The sequence below is a fragment of the Crocuta crocuta genome, unplaced genomic scaffold (genome assembly GCF_008692635.1).
Source record: "Crocuta crocuta isolate KB4526 unplaced genomic scaffold, BGI_CrCroc_1.0 scaffold260, whole genome shotgun sequence".
Classification (NCBI taxonomy): domain Eukaryota; kingdom Metazoa; phylum Chordata; class Mammalia; order Carnivora; family Hyaenidae; genus Crocuta; species Crocuta crocuta.
The window spans coordinates 7,506,746-7,532,308 of record NW_027527525.1 but is presented as its reverse complement, the minus strand read 5'-3'; the positions used below and the strand labels follow the sequence as shown (position 1 = coordinate 7,532,308).

The 25,563-nt window shown below is 39.2% G+C and overlaps 1 protein-coding gene across 1 annotated transcript in view; it reads left to right on the top strand.

The window, feature by feature from the left end:
- COL14A1 (collagen type XIV alpha 1 chain) overlaps positions 1 to 25,563 on the top strand; it is a 203,667-nt gene that overhangs the window by 27,374 nt on the left and 150,730 nt on the right. The window contains exons 5-8 of the mRNA XM_077764526.1: positions 16,177 to 16,332; positions 17,160 to 17,279; positions 18,477 to 18,641; positions 22,596 to 22,757. Of these exons, the coding sequence (XP_077620652.1) occupies positions 16,177 to 16,332; positions 17,160 to 17,279; positions 18,477 to 18,641; positions 22,596 to 22,757 (603 nt within the window). The remainder of the gene's footprint in view (positions 1 to 16,176; positions 16,333 to 17,159; positions 17,280 to 18,476; positions 18,642 to 22,595; positions 22,758 to 25,563) is intronic.

The window sequence follows — 25,563 nt, the reverse complement described above, 5'->3', positions numbered from 1 at the left end:
AACCCACGAACCGCGAGATCATGACCTAAGCGAAAGTCGGACGCTTAACCGACTAAGCCACCCAGGTGCCCCTCCTTTTCATTTTTCACTTTATTGTTATAATTGGTATTATCTAGACAGTGGAGATAGTGTACCAGCAATAGCACTAGGGTGGACCAAAATATCTCTGCTCATATGCATAGGGAGAACTTGAGGAAGCACCTCTATCTCTACCTGTGCCTTGCGTGGGGGAAAATGCCTTGAGAATTCATAACCATGGGCCAGTGCCACGTTCAAATTAAGCATTCAAATTTACACTCCTCATGTGCTCTGGGATCCTTCCATTTGAGAGACTAATGTAAAAAATTGCTCGGGGGCGCCTGGGTGGCTTAGTCGGTTAAGCGTCCGACTTTCACTTAGGTCATGATCTCGCGGTTCGTGGGTTTGAGCCCCGCGTCGGGCTCTGTGCTGACAGCCAGCTCAGTGCCTGGAGCCTGTTTCAGAGTCTGTCACTCCCTCTCTCTCTGACCCTCCCCTGCTCATGCTGTCTCTCTCTCTCTCCTAGAAATTAAAAAAAAAAAAAAATTGCCCAGCGTTGGTAAAAGTAGGGTACCTGCCAGAAGCAAATAGAAAATCACATTTGAGGCACCTAGGTATAACTCAAACTCTAAAGATTGTCACAGATAAAGCAATGCCAAGAAAGAGCTCAGAATCCAAACTTTTGAAACATAGAAGTAAACTATGAGCTATGAATAACAATCAGAAGACACAAAAAGGGTGGTCTCAGAATTCAATGGATTTCAATTATGGAATGATTAGATACAGACTATAAAATAAACAGTATTATTGAAGTCATAGAAATATTCAAAATAAGATAAGAGATTGAGAGAGACAATGAAAAGGAGAATATATGGATTTGAGAAAGGATAAAAAAGAACATAAAGAATTGTTAAGAGTATAAATGGATAGCCACACCCTGAATCATGTTGGGGAAAATGTAAAACACCAGAGTCAAAGATAAGACTTCAAAAGACAAAATCGGAATGAGGCGGGATAAAGGAACTGATTGAAGCCATTTCTAAATGACAGAGAACTAGCTATGTGCTGTGGTACGTTCTTCAAGGTTTTGTTTTTTTTTATACTAAATAAAGCTACTCTTTTAAAAATTGATGTTAAGTAATGTTATTAATTTTAAGAAAAAGGTTGAGAAGTTCAGTAAGTTCAGCTTGCTCAATAAACTGGTGACATGTGTTTGAGGAAGAAAAAAATTCACTTATTAATTTAAAAACAAACTGAGAAATCCTGATCTGTTACAACTGTGTAATAGAAAAGCTGTGATATAATTATGGCCATGTTTCTCCTCATTTCTTCAGTCTAAGCATTCTCTAGCATTTCATGGAAGCACAGAGCAAGCAAAGATAGTCTATCTGGCATGAGGCATTAGATACATCATGGGGTGCTGGAGTCTGGGTGACATGCTCAGAGAGACATCAGAAGGTGATTATGAATTGCTTTCCAGCCTGAGGTTTAAGACAAAAAATTTAAAACATTTTCATCAAAATACTTTTTTCTTCCCATACTGAACTTTCCTTTTTTCCAGCCCGTTTTCCCTTTTACCTTACTTAGATCACTGTGACTGAGAATACAGCACACAGGCTTTGTGGCCAAACATCTCTTGATATAAAATGTTCCCTGGCTTGTCACCTAGCTCTACAACCTTAGGCAGACAACAGCACCCCCTTCTCTGTGGGAGATGCGTTCCATTACCCCCAGTGGATGCCTGAAACCATGGACAATACCCAACTCTCTACATATGATGCTTTTTCCTACATGTGCACGCCTATAATACAGTTTAATTTGTAAATTAGGCACAGTGTGAGATCAACAACAACTCCTAATTACATAGAACAAGCGTAACAACACATTGTCATAAAAGTGCTGTGAATGTGGTTTCTCTTTCTCTCTCATAATTACCTTGTTTCCCTGTTCTCATCTTCTTCCTATGATGATGTGAAATGATTATGTGCCCACATGGTGAGATGAAGGGAAGGGGATGACGTATGATGAAGTGTTGGGCTACTGTTGATCTTCTGATGATACCTCAGAGGGAGGATCATCTGCTCCTAGACCGTGTTGACCCCAGCGATAAGGGACGGCTACTACATTAACCTCCCTGAGCTCTAGTTTCTTCACTGGCAAAAGAGCATAGTAGTCAAAATAAGCATGCCTGGTTGTGAGGATGAAATCCTAGCACATATGACGTGCCTGGGCACTTGAGGAATGTCAGATTCTACCTTTTTTTCCATTTCCTTTTTTAAAAAGTTTTATTTATTTTGAGAGAATGAGAGAGAGTGAGAGGGAGAGAATGAGCAGGGGTGGGCAGAGAGAGAGAGGGAGGGAGAGAATCCTTAACAGCCACCCTGTCGCACAGAGCCTGACTCAGGACTCAATCCTAGGAACCATGAGATCATGACCTGAGGCAAAATCAAGAGTCAGACACTTAACCGACTGAGTCACCCAGGCGCCCCCTCCATTTCCTTTTTTTTTTTTTTTAAAGTCTTGATTTCAAAGAGAAAATAGCATACAGTATGCAACAGAGTATCTTACATGATCAACAACTATTGAATATTAGGATGTGGCTTGTTTGAGACTCAAGGAGAGAGTCACAATTCTGTGGAGAAGATTAAGAAAAACTGTGTTAAAGAAAAGAATATTTTTATCACAAACAAGGCAGAAAGTTGATTTCTGGTTTCTTCCTTGGTGTGAAGCATTATACTACATGTTTTCAGGAATTCAGAGAGACATGAAGCAGAATCAGTGACTCAGAAAATAATCATTGGACACCTGCAAAGTAGGTTATACCTGTACCTAAAATGACAAGACTCCCTGCGGGCAAGGGGATGAACTTCTCCTAGCAACAGGCTTCAAGTTTTCTTAGTCCGTCTCTCCCCCATGCTTAATAAGCCATTTTAGAAGGATTTTGGCACCTTGTCTGTGGGCTGTTGGCCTCCAGCAACTTTCACCATTCTTAGCCTGTGAATTCTCGAATTCTCTAGTGGTAAGAAATCATAGTTCTTCCTTAAATAAGTTCTCAGATGTCCTCAGTTTTAAAAGAACTTGTAATGTGTGTCTGTGTGCCTGTGTGTGTGTCTGTGTATTTTAATCGGGCCCCACTATGGGTACTGCTGTAATTTTGGCAGTCTGTCCCCCTTAGGAATGCTTGGACTCGTCTGGTTGCTACCTTCCTTCTTGCCTAAGGATTTGGTGTTAAACATCTTATTTCTATACCTGCAGGCCCATTGAGCAGGTGTTCACCCTTAGAAATTACAAACTGTCAGGATCTGTTCTTTATGGATGAATTGGAATTACAGAGATGGTTGAGTTATTGCAATTTTTCAGAAAAGTAACAACCAAAGTAAACACATACCCAAATCAAGTCATACTATCTACAGAGGTGAAAATAAATGAGAATGTAATACACCGGCTTCTGAAGTTGAGCAAGTTTTATTTTTAAACCAAGATGGTAAGGCGAAATAGCCTCCCTTGAGTCAGAATTATCTTGGAAAAAAATCAGGAAATAACCAGGTAATTGCACAAATAAATTTTAGAGCAAACTCTATATAAAAGTATTTTATTTTATTTTTTTAAATGTTTTATTTATTTCTGAGAGAGAGAGAGGCAGTGTGAGCAGGAAAGCATCAGAGAGAGAGAGACACACACAGAATTGGAAGGAGTCTCCAGGCTCTGAGCTAGCTGTCAGCACAGAGCCGGACGTGGGGCTTGAACCCACGAACTGTGAGATCATGACCTGAGCCAAAGTTGGATGCTTAGCCAACTGAGCCACCCAGGCACCCCTATATAAAAATATTTTTAAAGGACCATATATTTTCACTGGAAGGAAAACTTATTTTAAGTATTTTACATTGGGGTAAATAAAGTTTGGAGAAAGTAGTGGGAAGAAATGGTGGGGGGCAAGTACAGAGATAAAAATTGAGGCAAGAGTCTGAGATGGGACTGTTTTGTGGGGAGAGAAGGGTAATTTTATTGGGACGAACAAGGAAATAAATATGGACAGATCAAGTGGATTTGAATTATGGGAAGCTTTGACGAGTACAATGAATAGGTTTAATTTGGTAGGTGAGGGAGGGAAGAAATAATCTTAAAATTTAAAATTGGAAGATACTTTGAGAGCCATATATATAGTTCAATCAGTTGAGAGGTTGGTTGAGACTCCTCACTTATGCCATTGAGGGTTGACCTGCATCTGCTCTCACTGACAGAGATCTCTGGAAGATCTCTCTCTCCCAAGGCAGTATCTATGGAAATCTTGACTGTTAGAAAGTTTTTTTTCCCCAAAAGTTTATTTATTTATTTTTTGGGGGTGGGGAGAGAGTGAGAGAGAGAGAGAACAAGCAGAGGAGAGTCAGAGAGAGAGGGAGACGCAGAATCTGAAGCAGGCTCCAGGCTCTGAGCTGTCAGCACAGAGCCCAACACAGGGCTCAAACCCATGAACTGGGAGGTCATGACCTGGGCTGAAGCCAGACCCCTAATTGACTGAGCTACCCAGGCGCCCTGAAAGTTCTTTCTTGAACTGAGTTGAAAACTGTCTCCTGTGGGCATATAGAGTGCTCCAAATCTCCCTTTTATATGACAGTCACTTAAATATTTGAAGACGGCTGTAGTATCTTCTCCTGGTCCCTTACAGTTTTTGAGCAGAGAAGGAATATAATGAATGTGATGTTTATAGGATTGTCACTTGCTGTTAAGATGCAGGGCTCTGAATGATAGCTGAGATGCTCTTTTGGCCATGGTTCAGGAATTGGGCTTTACATGCCTGCAATTTGTCATGGTATCCTTCATCCTAGGTTGGATATAGGACTAGTCAGTATTACTTTGATCTCATGTTCTTTTTAATGGCAAGGCTCCCTTCCTTTCTTCCTTCCTTATTCCTTCTTCCTTTTCTTGTTCTCCCTTCCTTTCCTCTTCCTTCCTTTTAAATATTTCTCTTTTGTGAAAGGAGTTGCATAGCACAGTAGCTAACTGGTTCAGCCTTTGAATCAGTCCTTTATTTGAATTTCAGCTTTTCCAGCTGCCTGGTGTATGATGATGGGCAAGTTATTTAACCTTTCTAAGTTTCTAACCTTTCTTTTTCAACTGAGTGAGAACACTTGCCTTGTAGTATGAATATCAGCCTTAAATGGAAAAGACACATGCAAAGCATTTGATGAAAGTGGTCACTAAATTGCAGGCCTTTCTATTATTGTAAAAAAAGAAAACAATGACAACTGTTTGCCTCAATCAACCAACAAATAACTATATATATTTAACTGTAATAACTAAATAACTATATATCAGTGCCTGTCTAGATTTATATATCTCTCTCTTTATAGATAGATATAGATATAGATATAGATATAGATATAGATATAGATATAAAGAGATTTATAAGGAGTCAGTTCACATGATTAGGGAGGCTAAGAAGTCCCAAGCTCTGTAGTCAGCAAGCTGGAGACATAGGAGAGCTGATAGTGTAGGTTTTGGTCTGAAATCTCTCAGGTTCCAGGTCCAAGAAGAGCCAGCATTTCAACTGGAGTCCACTGTGCTGCCTTTCACTTAGTCTTCTGTTCCGTTCAGGTCTTCAGTGGATTGCATGAGGACCACCCACATTGGGAAGGGCGAGGTACTTTACTCCGGCTACAGATTCAAATGCTAATCTCCTCCTGAAACACCCTTACAGACACACTCAGAATGACGTTTGACCAAATGTCTGGGCACCCTGTGGACCCATCAGGCTGACCCATAAAATTAACCACTCCATATTTCTAGGAAGAAGTTCTGCAAACAAAAAATAGAAACAGAATAAAGGAAGAGAGTGATGGAGGGGTGCCCTGTAGATAGGGCAGATGGCTGTCAGGGATGCTCTGAAAGGTAAGTCTCTGCTGAGACTAGATAAGTGAGTGCTAAGCTCGCTATGATTAATGTGAGCACACAAGCTGAGATGAGCCTCCTGTGGCTCACCTGCTCGAGGGACAACTTGGAACATCAAAATGGCAGGTAACCAGTGGCTGTCCACGTTGCCTTAAGCAAGCGCGCTTTCTGTGGCGGTGGTAGCATGGACCAAACCTTTGGAAGACCCGGCATTCAGCCTGGGCTGTGCAGAAACCACTGACTCATTCACTTGTCTCTCTGAACCTCAATTTCTGTTCTCAAAAATGAGGACGACAACGGCACCCCCAAGGATATTGCCAGAATCAGAATGTGCCAATGTAGGGGCACCTGGGTGGCTCAGTCGGTTAAGCGTCCGACTTCGGCTCAGGTCATGATCTCATGGTTCGTGAGTTCGAGCCCCGCATCGGGCTCTGTGCTGACAGCTAGCTCAGAGCTTGGAGCCTGCTTCGGATTCTGTGTCTCCCTCTCTCTCTGACCCTCCCCTGCTCACGCTGTCTCTCTCTCTCTCTCTCAGAAATAAATAAAACATTAAAAATTAAAAAAAAAAAGAATGTGCTAATGTATTGAGAAGCCCTTTTTAGAACCATTGGTAAAATAATGTTAACTCTTAAAAAAAAATCTTCAGTGATGCAGCTGAAGCCAGTCTTGGAAATGAGCTCTCGGTTTGGAAATCTGAACTTAACCTCATGAGAGACTTAAGTGAAAAATTGTTCTGTGACCACAGTTTTCCTTCAGATGTCTTGGTTAATGAATGGCCCAGCCACATATTTTGCTAGTGGCATAGAAAAAATTATTTGAAGCCACTAAAGGAATCTGACCAGTTGTGGTGAAAATCACCTCGAAAATTTTTGAGTGCATCTTCAGATAATGTGAGTAAAAATAGTACATGCTCTGCTTTCATCCAGCCTTGTCTCTGGCATTGGAAAAATGTCAAGGAAGACAGGGTCCCCGGTCCCTACGTCACGTTCCCAGTGCGGCAGAGCACCAGGGAGGAGAGACCACATTCCGGCTAACATGTTTCAGTTTTCTAGGGCCTTGCTGGAGGTATAAGTTATGTGAGAAGAGGAATTCATCTTTAACAATGTAGTTCCCATTCACTGATGTACTTCAGGCTAAAAGCTGAGCCAGACAAAGGAGATTAAAAGATAAGATGCAAATTTCTCACCTCTCCATGAGTTCAGTCCAATCAGGGAGGTCAAAATGGAAACAAATCCTCATGGTCCAGTGCTGTGAATACAGCAAACCTTGTACAAATGCAGACGCATAAAAAGGGGCAGATAATGAGTCCCATCTGAGGACTGTTGGAAAAGCTGCATGAATAATGAAGTGTGACCTGGGTTTTGAAGGACGAATAGAAGTTTACCTGGCAGAAAAAGGCTGTTTCTGTCGATTCTCTCTTTTCTATTTTCATTAGTGTTGAACGAAAAAAGTATGTTGGTGAACACTTTTATCCGTACATACATTGTAAATATTTCTATATAAACCATAATTAGGTCACTAATTTGAATGCTATTAGAACAAAACAAATAATATGGTATGAAAGGAAAATTTTAACTTGTAATTTCATGTTTTTTTTTTTAATGATTTCTGAGAGAGAGAGAAAAGACAGTGTGAGCAGGGGAGGGTCAGAGAGGGAGGGAGACACAGAATCTGAAACAGGCTCCAGGCTCTGAGCTGTCAGCAGAGTCCGACATGGGGCTCAATCCCTCCAACTGTGAGATCATGACCTGAGCCGAAGTCAGACGCTTAACCGACTGAGCCACCCAGGCGCCCCTGTAATTTCATGTTTTTAACCAAAGTAGAACCCCCTCTCCAACCACAAACATACACAACTCTCTTTACGTCATTCTGTTTATTTTGTTGTTGTCTTATTTTGCTTTTATAAATAGGCACCACCCCCAGTGCAGAGCCCAGTGTGGGACTTGAACTCACAACCCTGAGATAAGACCTGAACTGAGATCAAGAGGCAGACGCTTAACTGACTGAGTCACTCAGGCGCCCCCTCATTCTGTTTATTTTTATAAAGCACTTTAAACAATCTGAATTTATGTTATCCTGTTAGAGTTTTTCCCCCTCACTTGAGAAATTAAGCAGCTGGAAGGCAAGAACGTTGTCTGTCCCTGGTTGTCCAGAACGGTGCCTGGCATATCGTAAATATTAAATACATTTATAAGTAAATACATTTTATCCAGAGATTAGTCTCATAATACCAAATTAATAAACAAGTTTAGAGTAGACTGATTTATACTAATTTTTTTTCTGTGATCCACTGAAAAGCTTCTATTAAACACCCTGGGGCAGTGGTGGGGGTGGGGGAGGCTCAGTTCTGCAGCTTCATTCTAGAGCAGCTGGCCTGAAGCACAGCCCCTGCGGACAGGTAGGGGTGCTTGAATTAACTCGGCTTTTCAACACAAAGTTCTCTCGTGATGTCAGTAGCACAGTAAAATTGGTATAAAATTATCGATAAAGAGACACTTTTCAAATAGGCTGTTTAGGTACTAAGTGCATTTACATTTGGAAGAGAAAAAGTTTTAGAGGGATACATGGAAATGCTTGCAAATGGTGCATAATAGCTGTGGGTGTCACAGCATGGGCCAGTTCTGTGGGGACACGGCTCCATTGTGGAGGCTTTGCCCCTGCTTTCTAAATGTATATAATGTCAAGTACCTCACAGAAGTCTGTAGAGCTCTGTGGTTAAATGCTTAGGTTTTATAATTTTTTAAAATGTGTATTCACTTATTTTGAGAGAGAGAGAATGTGAATGGGGGGGAGGAGCAGAGAGGGAGAGAGGGAGAGAGAGAATCCCAAGCAGGCTCCACACTGTCAGGGCAGATCCCGATGTGGGGCTTGAACCCACAAACTGTGAGATCATGACCTGAGCTGAAATCAAGAGTTGGATGGTTAACTTTCTGAGCCACCCAGGTGCCCCTGAGAGCTTAGATTTTAAAGACATGTTACTAGGGTTCAAATCCCAGGTTTGCCACCTCTTCACTGTGTGACTCTCCCTGAGAAAATCACTCAGCCCGTGTATAGCATACTTTTCGTCTAGGGTGGGAGAATAATGCTGCGTGTCTCCTAGAGCCGTTGTGAGGATCGCATCGCTAGATGAGTGTAGGGGGGATTAACATTTAGTATCGTGATGTACATAAGTTTCAGACATGGAGCTGTCATTCTCTGCTGGGCCCCTTGTCATGCACGTCTGGAGGGTGTAGGACCCGATGAGAAATGCTCCTTCGGATGCTACCTGTGACAGCAGTGTTATGTTTGTGACCTAGCCCATATATTGAGTGCTTTCCTTGTTTTTTTTTTTCCTATGTTTATTTATTTACTGAGAGAGAGAGAACGAGCGAGTGGGGGAGGGGCAGAGAGAAGGAGAGAATCCCAAGCAGGCTCAGGCTCTCAGCACAGAGTCCGATGCGGGGCTCCAACTCAGAAATGTGAGACCTTGACCTGAGCAGAAACTAAGAGTCGGTCGATTAACCAGCTGAGCCACCCAAGCACCCCTGGGTATTTTCCTTTGATTGCGGTTGGCTGCTTGTTTTGTTTTGTTTTTTTCTTTTTACACTTCCTGCAGTTTCAGAATTGCATTTAGATAAAGACTGTTAAGCAAGAGCTGAATTAAAATACATCCAAGAAATCATTTTCCCTGCTCCTTTTCTTTAACTTTAAATACAATGTGAAGAGCAAAAAGGATTGATTTTTTTTTTTAATAATTACTTACAGAGTAATGTTTTAACAATAAAACAATGTATACGGAATCCTTTTAAATGCCGTTTTTTGACTTCAGAGTTTTATACAGTATTTACCTGGGCTCCCAGGTGTGTCTGGTTTTCGACCACTTGATTCCTTAACACATTTTAAGATGCTTAATTTTTTTTTTCCTGATTGGTCTCTCTCCATTTGAGAATGTTGACATGGGTCACATATTTTCCAGTGGACAGAGATATCATTGTCATCAGTGCTGAATCTGGGCTGTTATTTTTAATAGATTTGAACATACTCAAAATTTAATAAAATTTGAATATAGTTTTTAAAAGTTTTGCTGCAGCAGCTGGAGTTATTTTTGAGATATGTGATTTTTAAAAAAAAAATTTTAAGTTACTTATGTTGAGAGAGGCAGAGACAGCGTGAGTGAGGAAGAGGCAGAGAGAGGGAGACAGAGAATCCCAAGCAGGCTCCACACTGTCAGCGCAGAGGCTGATGCAGGGCTGGGATCCACCAAACCATGAGATCATGACCTGAGCCAAGATCAAGAGTTGGGTGCTTAGCTGACTGAGCTACCCAGACACCCCAACATGTGTGATTATTGAATTTGAGCATGGCAGTTTTAGAACTACCTCTTGTCCCAAGTATTTGATCATTTTTCTGCCTCTGGAAGAGACACATTTATTGACAAGGTTAAGCATGGAGCAGAGAGGGAGAGAGGATCTTAAGCAGGCTCCACACCCAGTGCAGAGCCCCATATGGGGCTCCATCCCATGACTGTGAGATCATGACCTGAGCCAAAATCAAGAGTTGATTTTGCTTAACCAGCTCAAGAACTCAGGCAGCCCAGCATCTGTGCATATTTCTAAAAAGAGAATATTTTTTATATTACTTATGTTTACCTTTATAAAGAGATGTCATGCTAATAGCAATCGTTTGGGACTTATTTTTCCCCACCAAATATTGCTACCTACCAAATAGAAGTATGTTGCTAAGATTCATCCAGATTGTTCCGTTTCAATGTAGCTCATTTATGTTTGCTCTTATATAATATTTCATTATATGCCACAGTTAGTGGTCCACTCTTCTACTGATGGGCATTTGTATTGTTTTTAGGATTTTGCTATCGTTAACAGTGCTGCTGCCAAACATCTTCCTTCTTCCTGTTGTACATGTGCAAGCATTTCCCGCGGGTATAGAGTTAAGAGTAGAATTGCTGGGTGGAAACACAGGTGAATATTCAGCTTTAGAAGGAAATGCTAAGGGGAGTTTGAGTGGTTCAGTTGGTTAAGCATCTGACTCTAGATTTTGTCTCAGGTCAAGATCTCACAGTCCTGAGATGGAGTCCTGTGTCGAGTTCTGTGCTAAACATGGAGCCTGCTTAAGATTTTCTGTCTGCCCCTCCCCTCCCCTCTCTCTTACACACACACGTGCACACAGTCTCTCTCTCTTAGAAAAAAGAAGGATGTCAAAAAATGCATTCTGAAGAGCTTACAACAATTTATATTTCTACCAGCAATGTACATATCTTTTCTTATACATGGTATTATTATACATTACTTTTGTTATTTATGTTGTTTTTAAACCTTTTTTTATGTTTTGTTTATGTAATATTTTTGAGAGAGAGAGAGAGAGAGAGAGAGAGAATCCCAAGCAGGCTCCACACTGTCAGCACAGGGCCCAATGTGGGGCTCGAACTCATGAACTATGAGATCATGAACTGAACCAAAACCAAGAGTCAGATGCTTACCTGACTAAGCCTCCCAGGCACCCCTGCTATGTATGCTTTTTAAATTGATTTTTTATTAAGATAATTGTAGATTCACATGAATAATAAGGAATAGTAAAGATCTGTGTATTCTTAATTTGCCTCAGTAGTAACATTTTGCAAAATTATAGTATAATATCACAACCAGCATATTGACATTAATACAGTATAGCTGCTCAGATCTCCCTAATTTTACTTGTATTCATGTGTGTGCATGTGTGGGTATTTAGTTTCATGCAGTTTTTTCACATGTGTATGTTTGTATATCCATAACTGTAGTCAAGATGCTACACATGTTGGCCTTTTAGAACCACATCTGCCTCCTTCTCACTCCCACACCCGACCCCTGACAAGTGGAATCATGAAATAAGTAGCCTTTTGGAATTGGCTTTTTTCAGTCAGAATAATTCCTTGAAGATTAGCTTAAATTGTGTGTATCAATAGCTCTTTCCTTTTTTTCCCTTATCTTTTTAAAAAATATGTTTTTGAGAGACAGAAGAAGAGAGAGAGAGAGAGAGAGTGAGTGCTAGTGCGGGAGGGGCAAAGAGAGATGGGGATAGAGGGTCTGAGGTGGGCTCTGTGCTGAGGGAACCGAATGCAGGGTCCGAACCAAGATTTGTGAGATCGTGACCTAAGCTGAAGTTGGATACTTAACTGACTGAGCCACCCAAGTGCCCTAGTTCTTTCTTTTTTATTACTGAGTAGTATTACATAGTATGGATCTACCATGGTTTGTTTAACCATTAACCTATTGATGGACATCTGGACTAATTTCAGTTTTGAGCTGTTATTGACTAAAACTGCCATGAACATTTTCATCTAGTTTTTTCTTATGTGAGTGTCATTTTTCAGTTCTCTGTAAAAAAGGTCCAAGAGCGCAATTGCTGGATTGCAGAATAATTTTTATATTTATGTGTAAAAGAAACTGCCAAACTGTGGGGTGCCTGGGTGGCTCAGTCAGTTGAGCTTCCAACTCTTGATCTCAGCTCAGGTCATGAGCTCAGTTTGTGGGTTCAAATCCCGCATTGGGCTTTGTGCTGACAGTACAGAGCCTCTTCCAGATTCTCTCTCTCCCTTTCTCTGCCCCTCCCCTGCTTGCATGCTCTCTCTCTCTCAAAATAAATAAAACAGAAAAAAACTAAGAAAAAAATAAAATTATAATGAATAAAAAATAAATAAAAAATAAAAGAAGCTGCCAAACTGTTCTCAGAGTGGTTATAGCATTTTATAGTCCAATGACAAAATGTATGTGATTAGNTGATTTGCTCATTTTAGCCATTCTGACTGGCGTGAGGTGGTATCTCAGTGTGGTTTTGATTTGTATTTCCCTGATGACGAGGGACGCTGAGCATCGTTTCATGTGTCTGTTGGCCATCTGGATGTCTTCTTTCGAGAAGTGTCTGTTCATATCTTCTGCCCATTTCTTCACTGGGTTGTTTGTTTTTCGGGTGATTATCACTATGTTTTACCGTAGCCATTTGATAGGTGTGCGTAGTGAAATCTCATTGTGGTTTTAATTTGCATTTCCATGATGGCTGATGATGTTGAATATCTTTTCATGTGCTTACTTGCCATCAGTATTTCCTCTTTGGTAAAATATCCGTTCAAGTATTTTACCAGTACTTTAATTAGATTTCTTGGTTGTATTTACTAGTGAGTTTTGAAAGTTCTTTGTGTATTCTAGAAACCAATCCTTTGTCAGGTGTGGTTTGGAAATATTTTCTCTCAGTCTGTAGTTTGTCTTTTACTCTTATTTCTATGGGCTTTCACAGAGTACAATTATTTTCTTTGATGAAGTCAAATTTATTGACTTATCTTTTTATGGATTTGTACTTTAGATATCAACTCTAAGAAATCTTTATCTTGCTCTGCATTCAAAAAATTTTCTTCTATTTTGTTCCTAAGTTCTGTAGTTTTTGCTTTTTACATTTAAGTTGATAATCTACTTTGAACTTTGATATAAGTTATGAAGTTTAGGTTAAGTTTTATCTGTCTGCCTATCTGTCTATCATCTATCTATCATCATCATCTATCTGTTGCATGGATGTCCAATTGATACAGCACCATCTGTTGAAGTAGTTTTGCACACTTGTCTAAAATCAAATTTAGATTTAAAATCATAAAGTTAAACATAATTTTATGAGTCTATTTTCAGCTTTTCTATTCTTTTCCATTGATGTATGTGTCTATCTCTCTCAAATACCACACTGTACTGAATACTATAGCTGTATAGTCAGTAGGATCAATATCTGGTAAAATGATTTCTTCCATTCTATTCTGTATTTCATGTTGTTTTAGCTATTTTAGGGTCTTTGCCTTCCCATATAAATTTTCGAATAAGCTTGTCTATTTCTAAAACAAACAAACAAACAAAACTTTTCTGGGAGTTTGGTAGAAATCACATTAAGCCTCTAGATCAATTTGAGGATAATTGACATCTCTACTATGTTCAGTTTTCCAATCCAGGAACATGGTAAACCTCTCCATTTCTTTATATCTTCTTTGATTTCTTCTATCAATACTATAATTTTCAGCATACATATTTTGCAAATGCTTTAAGTATACACCCAAATATTTCATTATCTTTGGAGCAATTCTAAATGGTATTACATTTATTATTTATTTCCCATTGAACGAGCACAAATTATATCTCATTGTGATCTTGATTTTTAATAACTGTGATCACTAATGTAGTTAAACATTTTCTTCATTCATTTATTGTTCATATATATTTCTTATTCTCTGTGTCTATTCATGGTTTATTTGTTCTCAGTACTGATTCTTTTTCAGTTTTTTGTATTGTACTTGCCTACTCTCAGTTGTAACCTGCCTTTTTATTTTCTTTAAGGTGTTTTTGATGAGTCACCTTTAAAATTTTAATATCATTAAATTTAACAATCTCCTAATTTATAGTCAATTAATTTTTTTGCTTACTTTGGATCTATATAGAATTTATACCTCCAGGTCAAAATGACTTGAATGAGCTAAATAAATAGAACATTTTTATTGGAAATAATTGTAAAATAGGAAATATCAGTTTTCATCATCCTCCTCTAAATAAATGGGGAAATTGTTCCTTTTTAAGACCCTATCTACGATGTACCCAAAAATTAATTTAAAAGGTAAAACAGTATCCACCAATAGTTTTGGAAATTAAAGAAAAGGACTCTACACTTGAATCAAGTTCCCCCATAAAAACTTAAGAGAAAGAGATTCTTAAAGCTTCAAAAGACTTCAGTTTTCCTTGATTACTTCCAAAAACCAAATTAATTTTTATTCCATGACTTCTTGCAATGCTCTATTTTATAATATTTCAGTGTAATGGCTTTGTATTTGGTTATTAAAGAAGGAAGATTTGGTGCCCAAAAATGTAATATATAAACTTTGGATTGAGCTGTACTGTTTAGCTTCCATAATGAGTATCTGATTATTTCATTGGCAAATACATTTTTTTCTCTTCTGGTAAAAGGATCTAGGTATTCCACGCATATTTATGTCTGGAGGAAAAGAAAAACAAGATTTTTTTTTAGCATAATGTAGCCTGGTAGGCTCAGGGACATATACTGAATTGCCTACTCTAACCATCTAGGTTGATTATGTTTCCTCTGGGGGGAAAATATATCAATTTATTCATAAGCACTTCTGTGTTTGGATCACATTACAAAATGTATTTCAAATATTGTTTTATTGTCATTTTAATGTTAGAAAACAAACAAAATAAGGATTTGCAGGACAATTTCAACAAGTTGACATGGACACAAAGAAACATCTACCCACTTTTCATGACTGCCGGTCTTAATAAGAACATTGAGCAGAGTTATACAGCCCATTTGAAAGCACAAACTAGGGTATGAATCAATGCTACTAAAGGTACTACCAATACTGAAAAGCTCTAAGGGTTCTGAAATACACACAAATATATATCTTGGCTCTGTGTGAAGGTTAAGTCGTGGTTTCCACCTGGTCAAGCACAAACCACGCTCCATCACACAGCCTCTCCTTTGTTGCAAAGATCACTGCCAGCTGAGAGTTGTCCCTGAGTGTAAAGCTTTGGGCAGTACCACTCTGGCCTCGGGGCATCCTTTCCTAGCTCCTTATTCTAAAGCCTAATTGAGCCATTTAAAAAGATAAATTACTAAGGAATTTTTAGGGACAAAATCTTATTCTCACATAGATACAATATGCAAAAGAATTTGAATTGGGGTAAACTCCTGGGCCCTTTCCCAATTTTCTTCTTCTATGAACCCTCCCTACTTTAGCCAAGGTCTGTGTATCTTTCTAAGATTAAATGCATGGCTGTGACTTTTCTGTGGATTCAGGAAGCCCGTATTTCTCTTCTATCACTTCCGCCAGCACACACTTATCAGAACAGGAGAGCCGCCTCTCTGCTTCCTGGCCATCTTCCCATCTCTGCTGACTCTCCCACATTGGTTGCTAAGACCTTTCCTGGAAAGAATCTACAGGCTAAAACCCAAAGCTGGATGATTTTTCACAGACACTACTTTCTAAAACACACAGAAGGCTTGAGTTGCCAGGACGGTGTGAACCTGCCAGTGTTTTGCTAACTATTTCCAGAACATTGGCCCTGCTGCCAGCTGTTAGCACAATTTTTCCTGGTAAGGATGCGTTTGAGGGAAGAGTGGTAACAATGTGGTTGCTTTAATAGGAACTTCATTGTGTTCTTAGAACTAAGTTATCTGAAAGGTGTAAAATAGGATCACTCGTTTAAAAGCTCCAGCAGTGATACAGATACTTTTGTGGTCTGTGCTGTGCAGAAGTGAAGTTTTTCTGTGAGACGCCAGCTATTGCTGACATCGTAATCCTGGTGGATGGTTCCTGGAGTATTGGAAGATTCAACTTCAGACTGGTCCGGCTTTTCTTGGAGAACCTGGTTACAGCATTCAACGTGGGCTCAGAGAAGACACGGATTGGTATATGTTCCGTTATTGCGAACAGTGTATAAGTCTGCTAGGAAGTGTCATCAGAGATTCCAAAAACTTTTTACAGAGCAGCTTCCAAAATTCCAAAATCATCTATTGTGATATTCCCAAGAGCACAAGTTTGGATTAATAAATACTTATTCCTACTAATTTATGCTGAATGATGCTGTCATTCAGTTAATTATCGAACACATTTTAATTTCCCAAAAAGCCAACATCTTCTCTGCCTAATAATAACTTTTAAAGTTGCAGCTGGTTTAAGAATTTATCAAGTATAAGCTTTCTTTTTATTTGAAAGAATCAGCTGAATCCAGTGGAATTTTGAACTAAGAAAATTGGAAATTGGAAATAGTTTTATAGTACAAAATAATCTTTGCCAAGTTAATTCTAGCCAAGATTTTAAAAAAACAAAATATGTTGCAATATATCTACTTTATCATATAGAGTCTTATAGCTTCACTTTTAAATAGCCATTAAGGAAGGCTGTTCCTTTGAGAATAAAAATGAACCAATAAATTTAGACCTTTTATCTACAAAAACAATCAGATTTGTTTTTTAAATGCCAAGTGCCTAATTAGGTGCTCACTTCTAAATGGCTAGAAAATATGTACATTTCTCTTGCCCCAAGATATGTCCAAACTAATTCCTTAAATTGATGCCAAGAATTCTTTTTGAAAATACATAGTGAGGCAGAGAAAAAAATTGTTATAAAGATCAGGCCCTTTACTATGCTAGTTTCACGAACAGTCCACTAGATCTTTGAATAACTCATCATATCCGGGTGGGCTTTCTAAACTTTTTTTTTTTTTTTTAACCAGGTCTTGCACAGTATAGCGGCGACCCCAGAATAGAATGGCACCTGAATGCCTTTAGCACAAAAGATGAGGTCATCGAGGCTGTCCGAAATCTACCATACAAGGGAGGAAATACACTAACAGGTATGTTCTGTTCAGTTCATGTTTTAGTAACTACCTTGCCGAAGAGGAGTTTCATTATTTCTTTTTGCCACTTTGTAAGGCTTGGCATAGTGTTTTTAAATCAAACTAAAATCTAAAATTCTTAAAGGCTCTTTTCTCAAACTCAGCATTGAGAATTAAAACCCAGATACCCCAGTTCTCATGCCATATGAATATAACATCCCCAGAATGGCTTGGCTGGGCCAGAAGGAGACGAAATGATCCCGAAGGCTGAAAGTCTTTACCAGCTGTCCTCGATTTTGCCAGTTCATTTGCCTTCTTTCCACCTGTTTTCTCCTCCAGCCTTCGTTTAAATGAAAACAAATTTCTGCTGTATTTCCAAGGAAAGTATTTTCTTTGGCCTTGTTTTGCCATGAGTGGTTATCATAAAAATATTTGTGGATCTTTGGCTCACAGGTATTTTTGATAAACAAGGAATGTAAGAATATTTAGGTTCCAATTATTCCAGCCACAAGGGTTGTCACAGGTTTTAACCTTAGTACATGCTATTTTCTTCTATAGATGTACAACATAGATGCTCATTTTAAACAGTATCAATGCTATTATTGGCTTTTAAGTAAACTGTTGAAATCTTGATAATTTCTTTGCCAGTTTGAGGTGTAATCTTTTTGGTAATACCACAAAAAACTTTATTAAACATAAATCTTATAACAGTATTGCAGTATTTGTTTTTTTCTGGATGAAAAGTGTCCCATTCAAAAGGCAGGAGTCCAATGATCATTTTGGATCTGTCCCCACTATCCCTAAAACAAGAGACAAAGAGACTCTTTGGTTTTTCAGACAATCGTGAATAAATTTTTAATATTTGGGATTGTTACTTCTGTGTGGGTATTCTTGCTTTACTCTAAATTATAAAGGTTTAGATTTTCTTGTAAACAAATCTGTCAACATGTATTGGCCATGAATTTAATATTCTTTATAAATGCTAGTAACTGAAATGATGGAGTATTCAGTTATTTGTATTACCTCTATTCTGGTATATTTTAGTTTTTCATCAGATCTGTCGAGTAAAAGGTCATTGTAAAAATGAAGATGAAAGTTCATATCTAGTAAAAAATTCTTTTAGCTCAATAAGTTATTCATCTTATGGTTACATTTTGCAGAATTGGATGGCCTTTTTATTAGAGATGGTTGATTTGTGTTTATTTCTTCTCCCAGGTCTTGCTTTGAACTACATTTTTGAAAACAGCTTTAAACCAGAAGCAGGAGCAAGGACTGGAGTGTCCAAAATTGGCATTTTAATCACAGATGGCAAGTCCCAAGATGACATTATCCCACCCTCCAGAAACCTTCGTGAATCTGGTGTGGAACTGTTTGCCATAGGTATGTGCTATTCATAGTTCCATTTTCACAATGGCCACAGACACACAACCGCTTAACACAATATATAATGCAAAGTGGACTTCACTGAAAACCAGAAGACCTGGGGGTGCCGGGGTGTCTCAGTCGGTTGGGCGGCTGACTTCAGCTCAGGTCATAATCTCATGGTTCGTGTGTTCAAGCCCCGCATCAGGCTCTGTGCTGATGGCTAGCCCAGAGCCTGGAGCCTGTTTCGGATTCTGTGTCTCCCTCTCTCTCTGACCCTCCCCTGCTCACGCTGTCTCTCCCTCTCTCTCAGAAGTAAATAAAACATTAAAAAAAAAAANTCAGAAGACCTAGATAGTTTCTACTCCTGGCTCTAGAGGGACCCACTCTTGTGATCTGAGCCCAATTTCGTTACATTTAAGATGGAAGTGGCGGTAACTTTCATGTACCCTAAAGTGTGAGGCTCTCTGAGTGAGATCCCATCTATACAGTGTTGTGAAAAGCATAAAGTGGCATGCAAAAGTTAGGTACGTGTTTGTTAGCTTTTAATTAGTGAAGACTTTCTCTTTAATACCACCTAATAGCAGCCTCCTCTCTGATAGCATGGGGAGAAACCACTTCATTGTGTTTGCGGAATTAAAGTCCCGCAGCTCTTTAGAAAGCAGGAAGTTCTAGCTATGCAGTATTATTTCTTTATAAGGTATCCTTCTCATGGAAAAGAATACATGTGGCACGCATTCAGAATAACTGCAAAACATTCAGATGATGTAACTGCTCTTGATTAAAATGTTTACGTTCCCTTTGGCAGCAGGAAGGTCTTTTACTTAGTAGAGACCAACCAAAACAAAACAAAATAAAATAAAGTAAAACAGGGCAAAACAAAATCCCCAAACAGGAAACAATTCCTCTGACCCATTCCCAGATTTTCTACTAGAAATGTGGTTGATTCAAGAAGTTTGTATATCAGGCATTGTGGTGGGTGCTGGGGTGCAGAGATGAGCCATGCAAAATCCTTGTAAGACAGATTCCTTCCAAGTCATCATGACCTTTTCTTCTCTTTTCCAAGGTGTTTGCAACAAACTATTCAGTATGGAAAGGTGTGTGTTTGTGTGTGTGTGTGTGTGTCTGTGTGTGTGTGTGAGAGAAAGAGAACAGATATGGGGCTATTATCCCCAGAATATACTTCTTGTTGTTGTTGTTAGGGTTTTTTTTTTCTTTCTAGAGTATTCTTTTTCTCCCCCCCCCCCTTTTTTTTGGAGAGAGAGAGAGAGAGCACACATGCACAAGTGAGCAAGAAACAGAGACAGGGAGGGAGAGAATCCCAAGCAGACTCCATACTGTCAGCACTGAGCCCTACGTGGGGTTCAATCTCACGAAGGAACTGTGAGATCATGACCTGAGCTGAAATCAAGAGTCAGATGCTTAACCAACTGAGCCACCCAGGCTCTCCACCTAAAATATTCTTTTTTTTTTTTAAAGTTTATTTATCTTGAGAAAAAGAGAGAGAGGACAAGTGGGAGAGAGGCAGAGAGGGAGACAGAGAATCCCAAGCAGGCTCCATGCTGTCAGTGCACTGCCCGACATAGCTCGTGCTCACGAACTGTGAGATCATGACCTGAGCTGAAACCAAGAGTCAGATGCTTAACCAACTGAGCCACCCAGGCGCTCCTCCCTAAAATACTCTTATATGAATACTAACTTGTTGGTTTTATCTAAATGCCATCAAAAGCTTTCAACATCAAACTCATTGTCTCTTCTTGCACTCGGTATTTTGTTCATGTGGACACAAATTTTTTTTAAATTTTTTAAAATGCTTACTTATTTTTTTAAAAAATATTTTTATTTATTTCTAGGAGAAAGAGAGAGAGACAGCGTGAGCAGGGGAGGGTCAGAGAGAGAGGGAGTCACAGACTGACACAGGCTCCAGGCTCTGAGCTGGCAGTCAGCACAGAGCCTGATGCGGGGCTCGAACCCACGAACCGCAAGATCATGACCTAAGCAAAAGTCGGATGCTTATCCGACTAAGCCACCCAGGCGCCCCAAAGTGCTTACTGATTTTTGAGAGAGAGAGACAGAGTGAGCTGAAGAGGGGCAGAGAGAGAGAGAGAGAGAGAGAGAGAGAGAGAGAAGGAATCCCAAGCAGGACCCACACTGTCAGTGCTGGAGCCCAACATGGCACTCAAACCATGAGATTGTGACCTGAGCTGAAACCAAGAGTCAGATGCTTAACAGACTGAGCCACCCAGGTGCCCCAGCTATACATTTTAGAAGCTTTTGTTGAAGTCCTTTAGGCAAGAAACATCAGAGAAATTTATTTAATTTTTATTTTTTATTTTATTCTTTTATCCAACAGAGGAAATCCTATTAGATGACAAACTAATGGGATTAATTTATGTGTTTAGTCTCCATCCTGTTGTCTTGTTGATAACGAATGGATGAGTCTTTAAATAAAACTTTCAGTAACCTCATACAGATGTGATTTGGACTTTTTCTCTGAAAATTACCTGGAAACCATTAGTATTTATTATCTTATAACCCCCTAAAGCAAAGAGCTCAGAGACAACCAACACTTTGTCACTTAATATGCTGAGGTTGGAAAGTAAATTACATGGCACAGCCAGGCAATTAATAAGTCATTCATGTTGCCCTCGGTAATCTCTCTTCCTTACTTCCACAGCACCTTTCTTACAGAAAGTATGCTTGGATGATTACAATGACAGGGATTTGTAAAGAAAGGCTCCTTGTTTGCTGAGGCCTGGGGAAGAGAAATCTACCTCCGCACCCATAAAACCTAACCTTGTGCCCACCTTTTCTATTTACAATTTCACTTACTCGTTTTAACGTACAATCTTCTGAGAAGCAGCATGATAAAGTAGGCGAGTGCACGTGACTTTGGATGTAGACTACCTGGTGGGAATCCCAGCTGTACATTGACTGGTGTGTTTCCTTGAGCAAGCTAACTAGCCTCTCTGGCCTCAGTTCACTGATTCAGACAATGGGAGAAACAATAATGCCAGACTCGTAGGGTTGGTTGTGAGGATTAAATGTGTTCAGGTCCATGAAACACTGCAGTTCTCAGGACAGAGCAGGTACACTCGAAGTGTCAGCATCCACCGCTAAGAAAGACTGGAAAAGTTGCATGGGCTGAGGACTTTGTGTCTCACTCTGTTCCCTGCTGGATTCCAAACATCCAGCATTGGGCTTGACTTGTAGCCATGGGATTCCACAAACACTGTGGGAGAAGCAGAGCTCCCCTATTTGCATTAGCAAAAATGCAGTGGTTACTAGTCAGCCGGTTGTACTCGACTATGTTAAAAAATCATTTTGCCCCCAAGCTTTCCCTTAATGCTATTTAATAATACTATAGTCAGAACAATTCTTTTATATATATAATTTTTATTCCAATAGGAGATCTCAACTTAAGTAAAATTAAAAATTTAAACCTAAGGTTTTGATAGTTCAGAAAGCTGGTTTAATTACTATTGCTTTGGCAATATTCATGTAAGACAAACATTAGTTTCACTAACACATCTTCTGCTGAGATATAGCGAACAAGATTAGGATATAATCTTTTAAAAATGATTCTGGGGGCACCTGGGTGGCTCAGTTGGTTAAGCGTCTGACTTCAGCTCAGGTCATGATTTCACGATTCGTGAGTTCGAGCCCTGCATCGGGCTCTGTGCTGACAGCTCAGAGCCTGGAGCCTGCTTCGGATTCTGTGTCTCCCTTTCTCTCTCTGCCCCTCCCCTGTTCACACTCTGTCTGTCTGTTTGTCTCTTTCTCAAAAATAAACATTAAAAAATTAAAAAATAAATAAAAATGATTCTGAAGGTGACTTTTATAAAACACTCTAACGTAAGATGCACCTCTTTAAAGTAGCAGATGCTTCAATTGCAGGGGCGTGGGCACTGATGGTTGATGTTTCAAATGGGGCATGAATGTCACGACCCTTCCTGTTGTCCTCTATGCAAGGGGTGAAAAACGCGGATGAGAACGAACTGCGGGAGATTGCCTCTGAACCAGACAGCACTCACGTGTACAATGTCGCCGAGTTTGACCTGATGCACACGGTTGTGGAGAGCCTGACAAGGACTGTCTGCTCCCGGGTGGAAGAACAGGACAGGGAGATCAAAGGTAAAACAAGGAACGGAGGGCGGTCATCCTGTGCATGTGGATATTACCCTGCGCCAAAGTCTATCATGGATTATGAGCATTCTTACCATTTTTTTATGTTGACTTTCTAAAACAGTTCTTTATTCCCCTAAGATGTGAATCATCAGAGTAGAAAAGAGAATTCACTGACATCCCACTGAGAGAGGGAGAGTTTAACCACTAGATGATTTTCTCCATCGTATTGCATTTAGACCATCATGTTTGCTTTTTTAACTAAGCTTTGGGTTTTGAGATAATTGTACATTTATATAAAGTTATAAGAAAGAATGTAGAGAGAGATCGTGTATACTTTACCAATTCCCCTTATGGTAACATACCAGAACTACAGTACACTATCCCAGGCAGGGTACTAGCATTGATAGCCAAGATACAGAACATTCCCATCACCGTGGCGATCATTCCTGTTGTCCTTTTATGGCCACGTTCCCTTATCCCTCCCCATAATCTCTCCCTGACCCTTGGCAACCACTGATACGTTCTCCATCTCTCAATGTTTTCCATTTTGAACTTACATAAATGGAGTTATGCAGTATGTAATCTTTGGGGACTGGCTTTTTTTCTTCAGGATAATTCCTGGCCATTCATCTTACTTGTTGCGTGTATCAGTAGCTCTTTCCTTTTTACTGCTGTGTCATATTCCAAGGTACAGACGGACCATGGTCTGTTTAACCATAAACCCACTGAAAGACATCTGAGTGGTTTCTGTTTTTGGCTGTTAGAAACAAAGCTGCTATGAATGTTTGCGGATAGGTTCTTGTATGAACGTAAGTTTTCTTCTCTGTGGGAACAATGCCCAGGACTGCAGTTGCTGCACCATATTGTAGTACCATGTTTAATTTAGCTTAGTTTTAGCTAAGAAACTGCCAAACTGTTTTCCAGAGTGGCTATAGCATTTTACATTCCCACCAGCAATATATGAGTGAATATGTTTCTGTGCAATGTCACCAATATTTGCTGTTCTTACTGTATTTTATTTTAGGCATTCTTGTAGGTGTGTAGGGATATCTCGTTGTGGTTTTCATTCGCATTTCCCTGAAGACTAATGAAGCGTCTTTTCACATGCTTATTTTGCATCTGTATTTGCTCTTTGCTTGTTCATGTCTTTTGCTCATTTTCTAGTTACACGTGTGTGTGTGTGTGTGTGTGTGTGTGTGTGTTTAGTTTTTAACTGTCGAATTTTGACAATTCTTCATTTATATTCAGGATATTTATCCTTTGTTAGATATGTGGTTTGTTACTGTTTTCCCACAGTCTGTAGCTTGTCTTTTTATCCTTTTAACAAGGTCTCTTGCAGAGCAAAAGTTTTAAATTTTGATGAGCTCCAATTTATCAATTTTTCATTTGATGGTTATTGCTTTTGCTATCAAGTCTAAGGATTCTTTGGCCATAAATTGTAAAAATTTCCCTTTGTATTTTTACTCTACATTTTATGTTTTACATTTAAGTCTGATCTGAGTTAAATTTTGTAAGAGATTTGAAATTTAGTTCAAGGCATTTTTTTGTTTTTTTGCTTTGTTTTTGTTTTGTTTTTTGCTTATCAACGTGCAATTACTCCAGCACTACTTCCTGCAGCTCAGTTGCTTTGTACCTTTGTTGAATTTCAGTTCGGCAGATCCATGTGGGTTTATATCTGGGTTCTCTAATCTGCTCTGTTGAGTCTATGAGCCTAACCCTTTTCCAAAATCATACAGTCTTGGCTTACTGTAGCTCTAGAAGTCTTGAGATTGAATAGACTGAGTTCTCCCACTTGATTTTTCTGTTTCAAAATTGTTTTCACTATTTTACTTTCTTTACCTTTCCATATAAGTGTAAAAACCTGTTTTTTATTAAAGAATTTTTTAATGTTTATTTATTTTTGAGAGAGAAGGAGACAGGGTGTAAGCGGGGGAGGGCAGAGAGAAGGAAACACAGAATCTGAAGCAGACTCCAGGCTCTGAGCTGTCAGCACAGAGCCTGATGCGCAGACTTGAACTCATGAACCATGAGATCATGTGCGGAGCTGAAGTCAGACACTTAACTGACTGAGCCACCCAGGCGCCCCAAATGTGAGAAAAGTCTTTATCCTACAAAAAATCTTGTTGCGATTTTGTTTGGAATGGCATTAAATCAAGTCTCAATTATCAAATATTAATGCAGGAAGAATTGACATCCTTCCTGTGTTGATTCTACTAGTTCTCAAAGATGCTAAGTCCCTCCATTTGTTTAGATAGTCTTTGATTTCTTCATGGGCATTTTGTAGTTCTCAGGATACAGGCTCTAAACAGGTTTTGTTCAATGTACAGTTAAGTGTTTCATTTTATTTTGAGTTATTTTTGTTGTATTTTATTTTTTAATTTGATGTCCACATGTTCATTGCTAGTATATACAGATCCAATTAACATTTTTGTATTTGTTTGTTTGTATCCTATGACCTTATTATTTTAACTTGCTAATCAATCTTAGGCTTTTTTCTCTAGATTTTCAGGAATTTTCTAACTTAAGAAATAAATCGTACCCTTCCCAAATCAGGATAGTTTTATTTCTGTGCTTTTGATCTGTGTGTTTTTTATTTTCTCGCCTTGTTTCACTGGCTAAAATTTCCAGTACTGTGATGAATAGGAGTGATGAGAATGAACGTCCTTGGCTTATTCCTCATCTTAGGGAAAGAATTTCTGCTTTTCAAGGAATTGGTTCATTCCATAGAATTTGTAGAATATAGGTATGGAGAGTTATCTGTAGTATTCCCTTATTATTCATTTGATGTCTGCAGGGTCTACAGTGAGGCACC